The 20,048-nt window shown below is 45.7% G+C and overlaps 1 protein-coding gene across 2 annotated transcripts; it reads left to right on the top strand.

Annotated features, from left to right (window-relative positions):
• The first annotated feature begins 845 nt into the window (after positions 1–845).
• Positions 846–19,886, top strand: prrc2c (proline-rich coiled-coil 2C). Of its 2 annotated transcripts, none has more exons than XM_026304892.1 (34): positions 846–1,216; positions 4,423–4,592; positions 4,789–4,963; positions 5,162–5,271; positions 5,563–5,688; positions 5,788–6,086; positions 6,194–6,273; positions 6,569–6,705; positions 6,812–6,899; positions 7,664–7,844; positions 7,937–8,582; positions 8,678–8,850; positions 9,206–9,452; positions 9,544–9,754; positions 9,833–12,274; positions 12,725–12,885; positions 13,009–13,163; positions 13,281–13,653; positions 13,772–13,857; positions 13,941–14,135; positions 14,229–14,486; positions 14,654–14,746; positions 14,845–14,946; positions 15,076–15,244; positions 15,365–15,586; positions 15,726–15,856; positions 15,946–16,100; positions 16,216–16,447; positions 16,558–16,668; positions 16,830–17,024; positions 17,100–17,200; positions 17,427–17,553; positions 17,669–17,908; positions 18,004–19,886. In XM_026304892.1, exons 2-34 carry the CDS (start codon positions 4,478–4,480, stop codon positions 18,256–18,258), a joined length of 8,391 nt encoding a protein of 2,796 aa, XP_026160677.1. In that variant the 5' UTR covers positions 846–1,216; positions 4,423–4,477; the 3' UTR covers positions 18,259–19,886. The 2 variants fall into 2 exon arrangements, with proteins under 2 accessions (XP_026160677.1, XP_026160679.1); XM_026304894.1 differs by having other exon boundaries at positions 15,735–15,856; positions 18,004–18,258.
• Positions 19,887–20,048: the final 162 nt, after the last annotated feature.

Here is a 20,048-nt window from a genome sequence, read left to right as displayed (position 1 = left end):
CAAGAATCGTCCACGCGTGACCCATTAACGTTTGGGTTGCCAGGTTTAAGGAAACCCATGATATTAATGTCATTCAAGGGACGTCAAAAGATTGTATAATTAGTTTAGCTGCGTTTTTATGGCTGTAGGCCACCTTATACATACAATTTAGGACAACTTCAGTTAGTCTAAATAAATCCAAAAAATTCCCAAAACATATCATAAGCACTTGTTTTAAATACAATATAATATAATAAAGTCTATCCATATAAAATCACAGTGACTGACTTTACATCATGCCTATACAGCTGTGTTTTCATTATTTATTATTTATTTTTAACAACTATCATCCATCCATCCATCCATCCATCTTCTATACCCGCTTTTTCCTGTTCAGGGTCACGGGGATCCGCTGGAGCCTATCCCAGCTCTCTCTCGGGTGGAAGGCACAACTATCATTCCTATTATATTTTTATTGTACTTGTATTAGATTTTTTTTTATTTGAATATTGATTTATTTAGATTATTGAAAATTCAAGAAAATCTTTACACTTGCAACAAACAACGTTTTACACAATAATAACAACTTTTAACCTTTTAACTTTTTAACCTGGTTCTTGTACATAAAGTGGAATACCAATTAGTGTTTCTGTATAATTATGGTTCCAATCAGTGATTAGGAGATGGCTGTAGATTTTCAACAGTTTATAAATGTATTTCTGAAAAATAAAATGAATCAGAGGCCTTGTCTGGACGAGCAGTGGGGATGGTAACGAATGTGCGACTGAAATCTGCACACCAGGTTGGATGCTTTAAGAGGGGGATAGGACAGGAAAAATCTGGCAACTGCAGTCTGCCATCTTTGATTGTGCGACAGGCCGCGGTGCGAGCGGGGCCTTAGTCCACTAGAAAACGGTGCTGCACGCGATAACGGGCGGGGAGAGATACGGAACCACGGGACGATTACACACCGGTTCTCGCATTAACGTCCCAGCAGACGAGGATAGACCGGCGGCTACAAACGGCGCAGAGACCTGAACCAGGCCGTGCATGTGGAGAGCAGGTTGTTGGCAGCCCAAGTAGCTAACACCATTAGCCGCGGTGGGTTAGCAGGTTAGCCAGCTTTTGTAATCCACCGGCCATACGGAGACTCGTCCACCACGAACCGCACCGACACCGAATTTTAAGTGAGGCCGCTAAACAGCCGAGAAGAGAAAGAAGGCACCGGCGGTGGCAGGTGGGTCTGTGCGTCGTGCAGGTGTGAAATGTGCAGTTTGGTCCAGAGGCTGATGTTTAGCTGTTAGCTGTTAGCATGCCGTGACCACCGTCGGCTGGAGGTGGATGTGATGGCGACTAACGAAACGAAACGAAACCGTGCGAAACGCTGCGAGCTCAGGGCCTGTTCTCTAACAGCACTGTGGCTCACCGTATACTCCGGGATTTCTATTAGTGGCTGTATCACTACGGAGTCCAAGTTATACGTTATCAAAGTGTTATTGAGCCCGGTCTGGTTGAGTTCCGGGCGACGAGGGCCTGTGCTCCCTGCCGGTACGAGCCACCCAGCCCACCCGTAGTTGGAACCACGGACAGGGATGGCCTGCAGTGATTTACTGAAACAGTGCGACATTAAAAGGAGATCTGTTTTTCTTTAAATAGTACTAAAAGTTGTGGCGATGGTTTGCATTTTATGTGTTTTATTGTGGGAAATCTTATGTATTGAGCAGCACAGCGCTTTCTTTGTCAAACACGGTATCAGGAACATCCAACTAAATGTGATGTTAAATCTGCACATTTCTGCTGAGTGAGTGTGCACTTCAGGGGCTTGGCAAGGACTGGGATGAAAATGATTCATAAAGTCTAACTGCAGATGTTGAAACCCACCCGCGACATTACTAGTCTGCAACATGGTATTGTTTCCTGTATATGGATCCTTGATTACAAATGGGCCAATATCTGACTAGTTTTAGGAAGACCATTCAGACATGTATTGATTGGAGTAGTACTTATTGATTGACCAGCCAGTGACATGGCTTGATCAGAGAGCTACATCTGAAGATGGGAGTCTCCATCTGAAGACTTGGTTTGGAAAACACTTTTGCAAATTTTTTTAAAAATATTTTCCCTATGTGTATATTGCATATTGGCATTTGCGTTAACAAATGTTTAATTTATGCTTTTTAATATATTGTCACCAGTGTCCAGTTGATTAAAAGCATAGCCACCCTTCAGTTTCTTGTGTGCTTAATGAAATTATCAGCCTCTCCCAAGGGAGACCATCTCATTGGTATTGGTGGCCTGGTGGTGGAGAACCACAATAATCCTAAATGGCTTCCAGGCCTTTTCTTTTTCCTCTATAACTGGGCCAAAAGTAAGCAGTTATAGAAATGTTAGGCATCCTTTGAACCAACCCTAATCAAAGTAATGATTATTCATTTGATGACAAATTTGTGCTATTCGTTGCGTTTTCTTTAGTCAGGCCAGCTCTGATATTGATCATATTTAAACATACATATGTTAATCTGACCCTATGGGACACCCTCTGTTGAAGTCACGTTCATCTCACTATTAAAATGAGCAGTAATGATATTGTAATTATATAGCAGGATGCTTGAATTCTCATTGCATATCATCATCAATACAGGGAAGTCATTTTACCAGCTATGTGGTTTGATGAATAGGAAAACTCACATATGTACACACAAACTTTTTTTTTTTTTGGTCTATATTTAAAAAAAAAAAAACACACAAATGTTAGTGTTTGGTTGTGGAGTGGGGAGCTTACCTTGGTGGATGAATTGTGATGCAAAACTAGTTGCAGGGGTGCCTGGTCATGCTGGAGTACGGGCTGAGCAGATTGAGGCTGGAGAGTTTGGATGCAATTGTGCTTTAACAGTCTTGGTTCTGTTTCTGGTGATGTCTTGATATAGCTTTCTGCAAACACTTGAAAAGGGAAGTCCAGGGTCCCTCCCCTCTGACCTTGGTGACTGTGCTGCATGTACATAGTGGAAGAGATGGAGCTAGCTTAGCAAGTGTTCAGGGGATTGTGCACTGAATTGGCCATTTCTATGTGGAGGTTTCCTCCCAAGGGTTCTGATGTCTCAATAGAGCTCACCAGGTAGAATAATTAGTGGTTTATGCAGAGGAAGTGGGTCTTAAATCATTTATCATTGTTCCCTCTTCTGTTCCCTTTTTTGAAGACATCCATATACATCAGATGTTAGGGTTATGCACAGGCTGTTTATGCAGACACTTGACCATAGCTCCTCTGCCCAACCTCAGATGATTCTCAGAGGGGCTTTCTCTGATAAATCTTGATTAGGGCTATTTAAAACTTTGCTCTCAACACCTGTCCCTTACCCAGTGGGGACTTTTTTCTAAACCCTCAGACAGGGACCTGTCATGTTTAATCAGTGTGTAGATGTCTTAGAACTTTGAAGCCACATGTTAAGGTCTTGTGCTGCTTGGCTAGAACTATGGCACTGATGTACTTTAAAATGCTACATTTTAAAAAGCCCCCCCCCCCTTGACACCTCCTGTCAAGCATCACTGCTGCACCTGACAAATTGGGACTAGAATAACTGATTTATTATAAATGCAACCATGTCTTCTGACCATTCATCATAAATTGGGCCTACAGATTTGTGATTAGTCTGTTCTGCTGGATTTAGAAGATGCATTCAGCCCCTGTTTTTAAAAACGGCTTCATCCATATCATTTTTGTCTCTTTATGGTCCTGGTGTACACAAATCGATAAGCCAGTGATTCTAAGGTGCACAGGTTTATGATAGTACTTCGGTCAGCAGGGACAAACACCCATGCTAGTAACCCAGTGTGTTAGACTGTGATGTCACCTCTTCAGATTTGAACATTGTTTGTTGAACAAGCATCTGAAGTAGATAAGTGGGTTCTGTGTTCAGGTTAGATAAAACTGGAATAAAATGTTTTGCCGTTCAAAGGGTAAAGCTGCTTCCTGGGTCTGTCGTGGTTTGGGCTGGCATGGTATTTGGTATTTTTGAGGGCTTCTCCCCACCCACCTCAAAGCACATAGACACACTCACTTGCTCACGTACAGATGCTGTTTTGCCACTGTTCTGTTATTAATAAATGCCCTTCGTGTGACTTCAGAAAGACACTGCAACCTGTAACATGCTGTCTCTTCTTGCCTCTGTCTAAATTCTAATTCACTTTTTGGCATTTGCCTTTCTTGATGTCCCTCAGTGTCCTAAATCATCCACAACTTTTCTTCTGTGACACCTGCTGCACTAAGTGTAATATCTAGTTTCTGGTTTTTCTTTCTAAAACTCTTCTTTCAACCATCAGGCCCAGGTGTAGTTAACACTGTGTTTGTTGGTTCGGATATCTGTTAAGTTCTGGTGTCCAGAACCTTTGCACCTTTTGTGTTCTTATGCCTTGTTTGTTTTTTTTTCCTTCCATGCTTTATAGGAGGCTGGTTCTGGGGGCGAGGCCAAAGGACCAGACTCAATGAGTTTCCAGCGAAATGTCCGAGAAGTCAGGGCAGAGCACCAAGGCAAAGGATGGCAAAACAAAGTATGCAACCCTTAGCCTCTTTAATACCTACAAGGGCAAATCTCTGGAAACCCAGAAAACTGCGGGTAAGCTGTTCTTAGTCTTGCATACTTTTTATACAGTATTTAGTGAATGGACTAAGGTTTCATTGCATTAAATTTACATACGTTGGTTTATCTGTGTTTATTTGATCAAGGCAATAAAAGCTTTAGAAATGATCACCACCTTATTTTGATATTCCTAAAAACCTTTACCTTTCTTCCACATCTGAAAATGTTTCAGTGGCTGCCAGACATGGGCTCCAGAGTTTGGGCAAAGTTGCTGTCAGCCGGCGTATGCCCCCTCCGGCCAACCTGCCCAGCCTGAAGGCAGAGAACAAGGGAAACGACCCCAACGTCAACATTGTCCCCAAAGACGGTAGTGGCTGGGCATCCCGAGCTGACGCAGGGGACGAGAGGTAAATTTAATAACTTATATGCGTATTTACACATTCTGATACTGAAACTCAGATCCATCTCATTTGTGAAAGCATTTCTTTAAATAAAGATATTTGCACTATGGATAGGGTTAAAAGGTCTGCTATCCGTTTTTGATATTATGATTGTTGGGAATGCTTTTTTTTTTTTTTTTTTTTTTTTTTTTGTTTGTGCCACAGGCAACAGGAGACGCCCCCACCCCAAAACAAACCAGCAGTTCTCCAGTCACAAGAGCTTTCAATTGGGGGTAGCCGCTCCTGGGCTAACAGCAAGCAGACACAGCTGGACGGTAAATATGTTTTCCGCTTGCTCCCTAAGCATTAGACCAACTTGTAAGGCATAGTATGTATGATGTTGTAACTATTAGTCAGAACAGTTCTTATTTGTGACCAAACAAAGTAACATTCTCACTTCATTTGCTGAACTTGATCGTTACAGTCTATGTGCAGTGCAGACAGTTTCATCAAATACTGATGGGAAGGTTGCTGTGCACTAACTGCTGATTAGACATTTCAGCAACTGTATTATATTCAACCTTGTGATTTCTATGCTGTCATAATAATGTTCTTTTGTTGCGCAGGGGCTCCTCGTGTGAGCAGCCATTTTCATCGCGAGTTTCCCAGCTTGCAGGCAGCTGGTGAGGTGGAGAAAGGGGACGCTCAAGAGGAGGAGCCCTATGGACCAGGCCCCAGCCTCAGACCTCAAAGTATGGCCACACTCTGTCACATAAGCATCATGTTCAAGAACCACGCATTCACAAGTCAAGTCAAACAACAAGAAATGTGTGTTCTCTATGTCCTGCTAGATGTTGGCAGTTGGCGTGAGGGTGGAGGCCGGAATTTGAACACTGCACCCAGCCCACCTGAGATGGACAACAGGGCTCCAGAGGAGGGTAGCACGAGCCTTGGTTCCTCCACACCCCCTGCGGAAGCTGATGAGTCTGGCCAAAATGTGAATGCTGATGGCCAGAGAGAAAAGAGGGATTCAAGGGAGAGGTTGCCCCCTGCTGGCCCTTCTCAGCCCAAACTTAATGGGGGGCAGCAACCTCCTTCAGGGGTGCCATCTCACTTTGACCCTGCTTTTAGGAGCATGATGCCACCTTATGTAAGAGACAGTTAAATACTGTGACCACATGAGGATTTCACAGTTAATGTGTCTAATTGTGGTGTTTATCTCTTGACCCTGTGTGATGATTGGTGTCTTTGTTTTAGATGTTCCACGCCTATCCTCAAATGTCTTTTGGCCCAGGGCAAGGAAATTTCAGATACCCTGTGCCACAAGATGGAGCAAAGTGAGTTCACATTCTAAGCCCTAGAAGCAAAATAAGAAATGTTTTGGGTTCAGTTTTATCAATGCAGAAACATGTATCCTGGATTTCTCCTTCATAATTAAACAATTACTCAGTTTCAGAAATGATTAAAAGTTGTCATAAGAAGACAGAAGCACAGTGTTTATCAGTGTAAAAAAGTTTCATGTTCATTTCTCTGCACAGATTTCTCAGCTGCATGATACTGCTTGCATATCTTAACTTATTCATTAGGATTTATATTGAACTTTTCCTTTGCTTTCGTCTGTCGGGTTTTCAGAGGTTCCCGTTCAGCACGACAGCAGCAGCCTCCCCCTCAATCCTGGCTCCAGGATCCAGATAGACCCTCCATCATCAGTGCTACAGAACTAAAGGAGCTGGACAACTTGGACACTGATGCTGATGAGGGCTGGGCAGGTCAGTAGCTGCATTTCTTCTATGAACTATGAAGTGTTTCTCAGGAGAAGTAGTTAATTTCCCAGTAGTCATAGCTGCGATTAATCCTGTCCCTTCTGCAATCCAGGGGCTCAGATGGAGGTGGACTACACTGAGAAACTAAACTTCAGTGATGATGAGGAAAACCAAGCTGCTAAAGAGAAAGGAGAAAACTGGTGAGCATTCTGGTCTTTGCAACACTTCTATTGTTTTGTGTTCAAGAGTTAGGTTTTGTGCTTTTCTATTTCGGAACCACGTCGGAGTGTTTTCTGTACCGTGCCGAAATAATTCAGAATTTGTATAACTTGCAAAATGTGACTGACTTGTCTTGTTTCAATGCACGTCTTGAATTTTTAGTGTTTATGTTGGCAAAAGCCCTTTTTTCCATGGCATGGATATTCAGTACATACCTTTTGATAGTTGAGTTGTTTTTGACACAGCATGTAATGTTACACTTTTGACAAGTGAATCTTCACATGCTTTCTATGTTGGGTTTCTTATTTCAAAAGAAATGTAACTCCTTGCAAGTTGATTTTCATACTGTACTCAAATGAATAGAAAGGTGTGGCTGCCAGCTAAATAGGAAACGTGTTTTACGAATACATCGCTATGGTTTTTCTTGAAACTCGGCTGAGGGTAATGTGAATGTGATTTGTAAGCAGACACATGGAAATTGCTCTTGATATAGTTCAAATGCTGATGGCATGTTTAGTATTATCCTTACACTTGTAATCATAAAGCACTTAATGAATGATTTAGCATACCAAAATACATTCAGAGCCAAATCACTAGTGTATAGCAAATGTATTGTAGTAAAAATTGAATCAACACTGATTTTGTGTGTCCTATGAGAACATTTGCAGTGACATTTGAGGTGGACTTGGTAACTGTGGAGATTGCCATTTGGAAGAGCCTATGATGTTTAACTGTATTCGTTTAGGGAGTGGATGGGCAAAGTCGAGCGTATGAGAACTCGACCATCAGACAGTCAGGAGGGCTGGAAAGAGACATCTGAAGACCGTGGGAGCAAAACATCATGGGCTGATAGTATGGATCCTAGAGCGGCATCGCCTGGCAGTATGGGGCAGTATAATAAATCAACCACTCCACAAGACTACCAGGTAAAGCTGGATTTACATTATATAGGTCTCCCATTCTGTGTGTAATGATAATTGTGCCATCAGCATGACTGGTGTTAATTTCTGTCCTCCAGGGTACCAGTCGCCCTGTTGGTGGCACAACTCCACGTGGGAGCAAACCACAGGCAACGACAGCACCTGGTACTGATGATGACTCTGAGGCCTGGCGGCAGAAGCGTAAAAAACCTTCAGAGGTTTCTGAAGCCGTAGAACGAGCAAGACGAAGGAGAGAGGAAGAGGAACGACGGATGGAAGAACAGCGACTTGCTGCTTGTGCTGAAAAACTTAAACGTCTCAATGAAAAACACCGCCATACAACCGATGGCAACTCTCCTTCTGCTCAGACCACCAATGATGAGACAGGAGTTCTCCATGAGGAGGACTCCTTATCAGCTCCTCCTCCTGTTTCCAGCCCTGTACCTTCAGTCACAGTCTCTCAATTGCAGGCCCCAGTGATGCAACCTCCTCTGCCTGAGAGGGTTGATCGAGACAGAGAGAGAGGGGAGCAAGAACGAGAAAGAATAGAACCAAGTGCAGAGGAGGAGGTTCATTTGCCTTGTCAGCCCAGTCCCCCCATTCAGAGACCTGTTGGCATAGCCCTCGAGCCCCTGAGTGAGGGAGAGAGCTCCTTGGCTGAGATTGGCCCCCGGATAGATGACAACCAGTCTGATAGGACGACAATGCCTCTCAGAGACTATTTCAGTATAGAAGACAATGGAGGCAAGCCAGCTCAGATTCTTACTTGCACCGTTTGCTTGTACATAATCTGACATTTTTTCAGTGATAGATGTATGTACTGTTTTGTCTTCCTGCAGTGGATGAGCCCCACATGACTCTGCCTCAAATGGACACCCCCAGTGGTGAGGAAGTCTCCGTGGCACCCCAACAGCTGGAAGGAGAAGCAGCAGCTGCTATACGTCCCTCTCTCACCTCAGGCTATTCCAAACAGTTTCAAAAGTCTTTGCCACCCCGTTTCCTCAGACAACAGGTAAGGCTGTCCACAACTGACATGAGTTACTAACAGCTGAGATGTTGCTGCTTATATAACATATGGGTACGTCAGGGGCTAGAGGGTAGTATTAGTACCTATATCTTCAGAACATACCACTGCTCCCCCCGAGCTGACATCACACACTTAGACTGTAAAATGTCTGTAAATACACAAAATATATAATACTTTCTATTTTTTCATTATATTTTATTGTAAATATCTTGTACGTTTCATGCTGCTGACAAATAAGGTTCTTCTTATCTTCTGCAATTTTACAAGTATCTTCTTTACACCTAATTGGAGAGTGTTGGGTTCAAACAGGTGATATTGTTATTCCTCTTTGGTCTTCCAGGAGCAAATGAAGCAGCAACAATGGCAGCAACAGCAAAGTGGGGGTTCTGTGTCCCCATCAAGTGGTGGCGGGGTTCCAGCTACCCAACAGCAGCAACACCGCTCCATGTATCAACCCATTGGCCCCCACCACCAGCACCTGGCTTCCATGGGGTTTGATCCCCGCTGGCTCATGATGCAGTCCTACATGGACCCCCGCATGATGTCCGGACGTCCTCCCATGGACATGCCGACTAACATTCATCCTGGTAGCGAGAAATGTAGAATAGCAAAGTATGTGTTTGATTAATGTACATTCTATGACAGTCAGTTCAAAGGAGTCTCTTTTGTCCTCTTCAGGGAGGATGCCACCTAAGCAGATTGTGCGCAGAGAGCCTGGTGACAACTCCAGCTCCAGTTCTGACTCCTTTGACCACTTAACCCGACCAATTCGTGACCATGGCTTGCCCTCAGACTCACGGATGGTATGGGGATCTGAACCATATCCGCAGTCAGAGCCATTACCTTCTGTAACTCCTCCTAAAGGACGAGACGATAACAAGGAGGCAAGGTAATAAATACATAAATGCACCACAGGAAAAACGCCTTATCTGGTACATGTGACAGAATAACTTTTGTTTATTTATAGGATGGACTCTGGTTTGGATCTGGACAGGGGTCTCCCAGCTATATACCCCCAGGACCATAGTGCACTGGACTCTCGTAAAAGTAACTTTTTCCGGGACCCGACAGAGTCCCTGTCAGCATTTACCCAAGGCTCAGACGACACATCAGGGCCTTTAGACAGGGTCCCTGTAGGTTCAGCTTTTGATCCTGATGAGCCAGGCCTACCGAGTGGGGAAGAGGTGGAGGCTCTTGGTCAAGCAATGCTCCAGCGGACTGTTTCCCAGGGATCTAGCCACTCCCTCAAGCTGGATGAGCCCAGGTTTGATGGGCTTCCCCTGGGATCAAAATCACTAGAGTTACAGGACACAGGGGAAAGGACCGATGATAAGTCCCAGAATGAACTGTATTCCCAGGCTACAGTGGCCAGCAACAGGGCTACACCTCCTGCTGATGTATTACATAAACAAGACAAGCTGCCTCTTCCAGCCCCTAACAAGCAGAAAGCTGAGCTGCGCTGGGGAGGGAGATCAGGACCTGGCCGCAGAGAAGGACCAGGAGGAGAGAGACCAGTCCGCAGGTCTGGGCCTATAAAGAAACCTGTCCTAAGGGACATGAAGGAAGAGAGGGAGCAAAGAGAAGAGAGAGAGAAGCGTCACGAGAGAGGGGAGAGAGGGGAAAGAGGGGACAGATCCAAAAAGGATCAGTCATCCAAAGCTCCTTCTGCATCTGCTGTTGTCTCTGAGTGCTCTAGACCTCAAGGTGAGGGGAAGAGAGAATCGACAGAGGGTGAGGAAACACCGACTAGCCATCAGAAAGCCAGAGACACTCAGCCTTTGTCTGGGGCTCCTGCTTCTTCCTCTCAGGAGGACAAAGCAGAAAAATTGCCCAGCAATGACAAACATCCAGAACCCAAACTGCCCTCCAGGAAAGAGTCTAATCTCCCACCACGTGCCTACCGACGGGAGGAGAGAGAGAGGGACCGTGAGAGGGATAGGGAAATGGACAAGGACAGAGACAGAGAGTGGCCTGCTGACTCGAGCTTCAAAGGACGTGGTCGAGGGGAGTATTACTCCAGAGGGCGTAGCTACCGGGGAACCTACAGTGGCCGAGGCAGGGGGAGTCGTGGCCGAAGCCGGGCAGAGTACCCTTACAGAGAGCCTCGATCACGTTCTGATTTGCCTTCTGCTGGAGCTGCTGCTGCCTTTCGCAACAGGGAAGAAAGCGAGACGCGCAGTGAGAGCTCAGACTTTGAGGTTATACCGAAACGCAGAAGGCGCCGTGGTTCAGACACAGATTCTGAAAGTGAAGGTGGCAGGGAGTCTGCCAGTGATACTGGACCATCTGACCGTGAGCCTAGCACCAAACCTAGTCGACCTCTGAGACGAGAACTACCTGGTGAGGGTCGTTCGGGGCCCCAGAAACCGGGCTTTGGGCCTCCACACACTGGGGAAAAAGTTGGCGGCGGAGGGGATGATGAAGGCAGACCCAGGCCAGGATTCCTTCCTAAAGGGGAGCCTTCTCGACGAGGAAGAGGGGGACTATACAGTAGACGAGGTGGAGCAAGGGAACGTGGAGGCCCACGCTCAGCCCCTCTTAGGCGGCCAATGGCCAGAGAGTCAGCGTCTCAGTGGCCTTCTAAACCTATGGAGACATTCAGGCCTGAGGACACAGAGTGTACACCAAGATATGACAATCCACCAGCTGACCGACGGCCCCCTAAATCTGAAGGCAAGAAATTTGTGGATGGGGCTCCTCAAAGTAGTAGAGAAAGACCTCGTAGATCTCGACCAGCCCGGCCCCCTAGGCAAGATAAACCGCCCCGTTTCAGGCGCTTGAAGGAACGAGAAGCTGCAGTTTTAGCTAGTGGAGAGACAGTCCCAAGTCCTCCTGTTCCATTACCCCCAGTGTCTGCAGCCCCTAGCTCTGCCCCTGCCCCAGTCTCCCTTTCCCCAAACTTGTCTAGAGCTCCAGGAACTCCTGTAACTGTGCCTGCAGAAGTGGCAGCCACTATGCCTGCACCTGAGCCACCCTCTGCTATAGAAGCACCTTTGCCTGAGAACAGTAGTCCTACTATCACTGCAGTTGGTACCAAGTCTCCTGACCTGTCCAACCAGAACTCTTCAGATCAAGCCAATGAGGAATGGGAAACTGCTTCTGAGAGTAGTGACTTTAATGAAAGGAGAGAGCGAGAAGAGAGGAAAGGAGCACTGGAGGCTCCTAATGAGGCAGCAACTGCCTCAACTACAGCACCTGCACCTCCACAGGGCTCTTTGACCCCCAGTAAAAGTCCTCCTGAGGGAGGGGTGACTCCAAAACGTGATGTTCCTGCAGCCAAGAGGAGTTTCTCAAGTCAGAGGCCTATAGAAAGACAGAATCGTAGGGGCAACAGTGGAGCCAAACCAGGTCGGAGCTATGCAGGAGGCAAGGGGGAGAGGAGGGGAGGGGCCAAAGCCAGCCGCAAAGGGTGAGTTCAAAACAAATAGGCCTTTGTCTGATGTCAGTCATTTACTTTGCTTACATTAACACTTAAAGAAACACACAATAGAAGTCCTTTGAAGTATTTCAGTTAACTGATTTCACTGAGCAAAACTTGGAGAATATGCCTCAGTAAACTGTTAGTAGTCTTTTCACATTAGAAAAGGCTGTTTAAGCATTCTCCACTTACTGTCCTCAAGTGTGCTGGGTTTGGCCATCAAAACATTTTGTCTAAAAGTAGATTAGACTGTGTGGGTGGTATTTTTAGAATGCAGCTGTACCTAAAGATACAAGAGGCATAGGTCTTTGTTTGAAAATGTTAGTCTTACCTTCTCAGGCCCAGTTTACCCCCACCCTGTTGTTCCCTACAACTTCAAAAGTCATATAGTGTATTCTGCAAGGTTAAAGAGTTGTTTTTTTTTTTGGTCACATCACTCAGTCCTGGAGCCCAGCAGAACTCAGAGGCAACAGCAGCAGGAGGAGGAGCAGGTCAGAGATCTGCAAAAGAGCAGCCTGCTCGCCGCAAGGATGAGGCCAAACAGACCACCAAGAAGCCCAAGGAGAATGCTCTGTCACAGTTTGATCTTAACAATTATGCTAGTAAGTAAACACATTTTTACTCTGACAGTTTCTCTCACCGACAAACCAGGAACCTGTACCTGGCTTCGGATGATTGTCACCTGAAACTGAATGTAAAAGCATGGATCCCTTTAATTGCTGTAGGTGTTGTAATCATTGATGACCACCCAGAGGTCACCACCACAGAGGACCCACAATCCAGCACAAATGACGATGGCTTCACAGAAGTGGTCTCTCGCAAGCAACAAAAACGGCTGCAGGATGAAGAAAAACGGAAAAAGGAAGAACAGTCTACTCAGGTAGGAGGAGGGACACTTAGTACAGTCATTTATAAGTGATTAAATAGCAATGCATTACTCCAGCCATAATTAGCCACACCTCCTAACATAGTGTTGATACTGATGCTGCTTCTACAGAACTGGGGTAAAAAAGGTTCCAGTGAGAAGAGCAGAGGGGGCGGGGGAAAGCTGCCACCAAGATTTGCTAAAAAGCAGTCATCTCAGCAGCAGGCATCACAGCCCCAGGCTTCTGTTACCTCCACCCCCCAGGCCCAACAGCAGCCCCCCATTTCTGCTCCTCAGCATCCTCACCTTGCCCCCTCCCAGCCTGCTGCTTCCCCTCAGACTCTTGAAGGAACGGTGGCTCCTTTGCCCTCCATACCCCCTGCTACTGTGGACTTTGCCTCAAAGAGCCTACCCCCTGCACCTGCACAGACACACAGCACTCTGGGTACAGAACTGTGGGAGAACAAGGTAGCAGGTTCCACTGTCCTTCCTGACGTCAAGAAGCGTGAGTGGATAAGTCAGTTCTTGCCAACAATGTCTTACATTTGACTGAGCTCCTGAGCCGCATTACACAGGGTTACATTGTCACACGGCTTTCTAAAAATGTAATCTTTGTCTTCCAGTTGGTCCCATCAGCCCTCCCCAGCCACCTTCTGTGAGTGCCTGGAACAAACCTCTTACCTCCTTTACTGGATCGGTCACTTCTGAGGTACATTGTATAGCCTGTCTCATCTTTTGTGACTGTGTGATGGTTCTGCCACTCGATGAACCGTGAAAAACACTTTGTTTTAGGGTGTGAAGCCTGGCTCAGATGGCAGTGTAGAATTGGGCATAGACAGTATTCAGTTTGGAGCACCATCCTCCGCGGGGAGCACTGACAGTGATGGTGTTCCAGCATTGTTAGAAACTGGCTCTGAAAACAAACTACCTGCTCCCAAAGAACAAAGACAGAAACAACCTCGGGCTGGCCCAATCAAAACACAGAAGGTAACTCCTATGGAGGAATGTTTTAAGCTTTGAACAATACAGATTGTTAATTTTGTAACACTTCAACTAAATCTCATCACCCCTCCAATTTAGCTTCCTGAAATGGAACCGGTAGAAACCAAGGAGTACAAACCAGGTCCCATAGGGAAAGAGCGCTCTCTGAAGAACCGCAAGGCCAAAGATGCACGTGGAGGAGAAGGTGAAGGACTGGAGGGAGGGGTGTCTGGCGGAGCAGTCAGCAGAGCTACAGACTCCAGTCCTCCCACCAGTGACACCACTGTGCCAGAACTGGGAGGAGACATTGAAGGCATGATTACAGTCCCCTCAGCAGAGTACAACAGTAACTCAAAGGTATTGCCCTGTAACCCTGTAACCTTTTTTTATATATATATTGTATTTGCATGATGGATAGAGCTTAAGCAATCATTGCATTCATGTCAAACAGGAATAACTAACTCAAGAAAAGTTTAGTATGAACCATCATCACTCAGAAGAAAAAATGTGTTTTTTTGTCTCAGGAGTCTGTCACCGACTACACCACTCCCTCCTCCTCACTGGCTGACAGTGTTTCTACAGGAGGAAACAAAATCGAAGAGAGTTTGGTGGCCAATGTGAGTATACATATTTACGTTTTTGCATAGTCATGTGACATTATTTTTCATTTGAAGAAATCATATTTCATTGTTTTTTTTTTTTTTTTACCCCACAGGTGGCACTACCCCACTCATTGCCCCTCCCTCGAAGAGAGACCCTACAGCAGAGCTCCAGCCTCAGCACAGTCTCCCCTGCAACTGTTGACCTCACGCTAAAGGTACAAAGAAATACAGCACACACCAGGCAGGATAACATTTTCTGAGACTGTTTCAAACATTGTCTAATGACTTTTTTTTACTTTTTTTTTTTTTGTTTGTTTTTTGTTTTTTTTAAATCCCCTGCTCAGATGGAATCAGCACGTAAAGCGTGGGAGAACTCACCCAGTCTGGAGAAGAATTCTCCAGTCACGTCCTCTTCCTCTCCCATCACCTCCTGTGCGTCCTCATACTCCTTCTCCTCTGCCTCTATGCCACAGATCCCTGTTGCTTCTGTTACCCCCAGCACCTCACTGTCAGGTAACATGCTCCTCAGTTACAGTTATCTACTGTGTGCAATATTGATTATTGGAAATCTACACCTGGGAATCCTGGCATCTGATTGCTTCTGTTCCCAATGTGTTTACCTCCACCCTTTAGGTTCTGGTACCTATACAACGTCATCACTCAGCACGAAAACCACTACAGCTTCTGATCCCCCTAACATCTGCAAGGTGAAGCCGCAGCAGCTGCAGGGTGGAGGTCTGTCCTCCTCCAGCAGTAGCAGTAGTAGCAGCACTTTCTCTCAGCTCGGCTGTGTGCCTCCCCTCCTTCCCCAACAGCAGCAGACCCCACAAGTGTACGTCTCTCAGTCTGCAGCAGGTGAGAGAAGCACAGCACTGATGGGTGATGTTGGAAAAGTGTCATATGTACACACCAACTTCTGATTGTATTTTATTTTTTTATAGCCTTGAATGTTCAGCTGATATCTGAACTGTTCACATGTTGCTAATCACCAAAGTATGTACAGGTTCTGCAGCTCAGATTCCAGCGTTCTACATGGACACTAGCCACCTCTTCAGCTCCCCACACCCTCGTTTGGCTCCTCCCTCTCTGGCACAGCAGCAGGGCTTCCAGCCTGGACTCTCACAAGTAAGATTTTATGGTTAAGGTTAGAAACACTGTAGGAATGTTTGAATGTTGACCATAAAGCCACCTCTCTGCATTTGTCCATCTTACAGCCAACACCAGTGCAGCAGATTCCTATCCCTATCTACGCTCCACTACAAGGCCAGCCTCAGCACCAGCACACACATCAGGCTCAGCTAGGACTTGGTACTGGTCCTCCAGTCTCTCAACCACAGGATCTGTTTAGCTCCTCGCTGCAGCCTTACAGGTAACACATGACACAGCCAGTATCTAGTTTTCTGCTCTGAAACGCAAGCGTCAGCATGTCTGTTTTTAGGTACAGTTGTTCCATCATCTGATCTTCATGATCTGTCCTCCCTCAGGTCGCAGCAGGCGTTCATGCAGAGCAGCCTGTCGCAGCCCTCAATGATGCTGTCAGGACCGTCACTGCACAGCTATCCTGGTGTGCAGGCACCTGAACTGGGCAAGCCTCAGTCCAACCTGGCCTATCAGCAGCCCTCTTCCACCCAGCATATTCCCATTCTGTTTGAGCCACAGCTCAACCAGCCATCTGGTATGGGGGGCTCTCAGCTCATTGACACACACTTGCTGCAGGTAACCAGTGCCCACAGGAAATTTCACTCTTAAGATATTTACTGAGATTTTCCATACAGATCCTTGATTTTGGTTTAATCTGTATTCCATCTGATGTGTGTTCGACCCAGGCCCGACAGGGGATGAATCAGCATTCAAACATGTACTCAGGGCAGGTGCAGCAACATGGCCAGAGTAGCTACTACAGTAACACTCAGTCACCCAGTTCAGCAATGCAGCAGGTAACTGACATGCAAACATAATTTATTTACATGAAACTTGTAAAAAATCATAATGATGTGTGTGTTTATATTAGTGCCAAATTATTAGTTTGCAGTGTTGTGAAGCACAATTTGCAGCAAGTTGATTATGTTTCAACATTTGTTTCCTAATGTCTCTGCAGGTGACAGTACCTCTGCCTGGTTCCCAGCTGTCCCTGCCAAACTTTGGCTCGGGTGGAGGGCAGCCCCTCCTGGCGCTTCCTCCTACGCCCCCACAGGCCCAGCCTCCAAATATCAACCGACAGCCCCCAGTCTCTCAGCCATACCGAGGAATCATGGGCCCAAACCACAACATGATGCAGCCTCCCACCAGCAAGGTAATGTAGTGTGACTGAATAATCAGGGTAGATTAGAAATATTATTTTTTTTTTGTAACCACTTTTTTCTTTCAGATGGACATGGATCTGAAACTCTTTGGCAGTGGGATGGATGTGAAGCCTGGAACCCCTCCTGTCAGCGCCAGGAGCACCACGCCCACCTCCAGCCCTTACAGGTACCACCCAAAACACAACTCACACACTTAAAAACCACACTAAGCATGACTTCAAACAGCACCACAACCTGAACTCGTTGATCTAGACATGCCACCAAACACTGCATGCTTGTTCCTAAAATGTGCTAAACAAAAATGAATAGTTTATCAGGTGTAATCAACCCATCACTTATCATATTAAAGTGCTTTATGGATATTTGATGGTTTCCCTCTTCTCCGCCTGCAGGGCCAGTTCCACCTCTCCCAGCAGCCAGTCCAGTAAGATGAACAGCATAATGTACCAGAAGCAGTTTCAGCCCAACTCTGCCGGCATGAGAATGACGCAGCACTTTCCTGGCCAGTTCAATCCACAGGTATTGTTAGAATAATGAGAAACACAAACCTGCTTTTTCATTTTTATTTATTTATTTTTATTAAATATAATGCAGTGCTCATTTTATCTTGTGCTGTTTGTTCCAATTCCTTTAGATTATGTCTCAGCCCAACATTGTCTCCCCTCTGGTTCGACCTCCTCACGCTAACTCATTTGCTGGAGGCGTCCAGCGTTCTGCCATGGGCCCTCCAATGTCACCTAATGTGGGTGGCGGTCTGATGCCTCATCCACGGCCCCAGCACCCACAACACAGCCAGCACCCTGCACGAGGATCTGGTCCCTCCCTTGCACCTAGAGGAACGCAGGCGTCTCTGAAGGCTGAACAGGACCTAAAGGTACAAGGTTCTTGTATCTTTTAAGTGGCCAGTCAGACAAGATGATCTTTGAGTAACTCTTTGGTTGACTGATATTTGTCTGTATTCCCCTCCAGGCAAAGCAGAGGGCTGAGGTGCTCCAGTCCACTCACAAGTTCTTCTCAGAGCAGCAACAGCAACTTAAGGCGTCACAAGTCAGCAAAGCATCTCGGCATGACCAAGGAGGAAAACCACCTCTTGACACATCCGCCCCAAACCATCAGGCAGGAGGTGAAAGGCCAGATTCTGACAAAGCCCCAGTCTCCACAGCCAAGCCCATACGGACTGGTCCCATAAAACCCCAAGCAATCAAACCGGAAGAGGGCAAATAAGGAGCTGCTGACCCCCTTCAGAAGACACCAATGGATAGAAGAGAGGATCTAGTCCCATTCACTGTCACCATCACATATCAGCCCTGGGGGACAGTGTTGGGGAGGAGGATGAGTTTGGTAGATATCTGGATGGTAGTGGTTACTGAGAATTAATGCTGTCCTGGGTCTACATAATCCTCTTCCTCTTCTTTTTCCCCTGTCTTGTCCCGCTGTAGGTGGGATGTTTGACTCGGCTTCTTCCATCATATTTCGATGCAGATAAATGGCTGCACACATTGCTCCATAGAGCTCTACTGTCACAGTAGATAAGAGGAAAGTTGGAGAGACAAAAACAAAATTGGATTTGCTGCTGAGTTAGGTCTTGTTTTTTAATTTTTTTTTTTTTTTTTCCCCAGATAGGCTCATGCATATTGTAGGAGGAGCCTATCTTGTTAACAGAGTGAATCAATTCAGTTTTTGTAGTCAGAACAATTGTAAGATTCATGTAGTGAAGCACACACTCTGTTGCCCAGTCTGCCATCATCACTAATCCACAGATTTGTGCACATGCACGCAGTCAAGTTTAATCCACAGTTACAGCAGAGATGTGACGCCAGAAATTCAGATGATTTTTTTTTTTTTTTTTTTTTTTTTTTTTTACCAGAACGGAAATGTGACTGCAGCATTTGATTGACTTTGATTTATTGATCAGTCTGCCTGTGAGCCTTTGCTCTCCTGCCTTCCGCTCTCATCTCTTTGCTTGATGTGGGTGTGTGTTTCAGTGTGTGTGTTGGTGTATATGGAGGCCAGTGCTTGTAGCTGGTCTCCTCTGTAAATTTAACCAAAGGTTAACGTAGCGAAGAGATGATGTCACAGCCTTTTTAGGGTCCCTGCTGCCATGGCAGCAGAGTTTTGAGTGAACTTTACAAGATTACATGGATGATGTACAGTCAACAATTTACAGATGTTTGAGTTTAGGGGCACCTGTCTCATCCTTTTACTGCTTTCCCACCCATGCATACTGTCACACAAACCCACATGTACACTTCACTGTAAAGCATCCAGAGCTGCTGCTATTGACTGATTTCAGTGCCCTTAGCTAGAGGATAGCAGGATAGGGCTGTTTAGAGGAATAGAAATTGAGTCGATCAATGAAACGGTAGAAAACCTTGAGCGTGTCTGTCAACCCCTCACAACAAAGGGGAACAAGAACAGCACAGAAAGATGAAATGAGAAGCCTCACGTTATGAAGCATTTAGGCAGAAGGACACTTATTTTGTTGTCTTTACTGATGAGAGCAATCAGTGCTGTTTTCTGTCTCTGCCTCACCTCCGCTGGCTGTCTCACCCAGAATGCTCTCATCTTGGGATTGTGGTGACAAGGGTCCTTCAGAAATGTACAGAAGTATGCACCCTGAGGTGAGGAGGGTGTTCTCCTCACCTCTACCCTAAATGGGGGAAGAGTCCCTGCTTTGACGGATGAATGGGGAGGTGGGGGTCAATATTTTTTTTTTTTTTTTTTTTTTTTTTTTTTTTTGTGATTTTGTTGTACTTGTACAGGGATTTCATCGCTGTATTAAAGGATGTACGGTCTTATTTACATTCTCCTGGTTTGGTTACAGAAACTAATAAAAAATAATATACTGTTAAGATGTTTTTAGTGAAGCTTTGTTTTTACTTGAATCTGTTTTTCATAATTGCACTTTGAAATTTTGTCTCTCTGGAAACCAAATTCTGCAGTCTGGCCACTAGGTGTCACCACAAAACTTTCCAACATAATGCAGCATTTCAAACAGCTTGGATTAAAATGTT

Source organism: Mastacembelus armatus, chromosome 4 (genome assembly GCF_900324485.2).
Source record: "Mastacembelus armatus chromosome 4, fMasArm1.2, whole genome shotgun sequence".
Lineage (NCBI taxonomy): Eukaryota > Metazoa > Chordata > Actinopteri > Synbranchiformes > Mastacembelidae > Mastacembelus > Mastacembelus armatus.
Note: the sequence above shows the minus strand (reverse complement) of the source record. Positions and strands in the feature narration are given on the sequence as shown.

Bases quoted from the DNA above. Each gene is read 5' to 3' on its own strand.
- prrc2c (XM_026304892.1), top strand. From the start codon at position 4,478: ATGTCCGAGAAGTCAGGGCAGAGCACCAAGGCAAAGGATGGCAAAACA. The intron at 6,087-6,193 runs GTAAGAGACAGT...TCTTTGTTTTAG, and splicing joins GGAGCATGATGCCACCTTAT to ATGTTCCACGCCTATCCTCA. The intron at 14,747-14,844 runs GTGAGTATACAT...TTTACCCCACAG, and splicing joins AAGAGAGTTTGGTGGCCAAT to GTGGCACTACCCCACTCATT.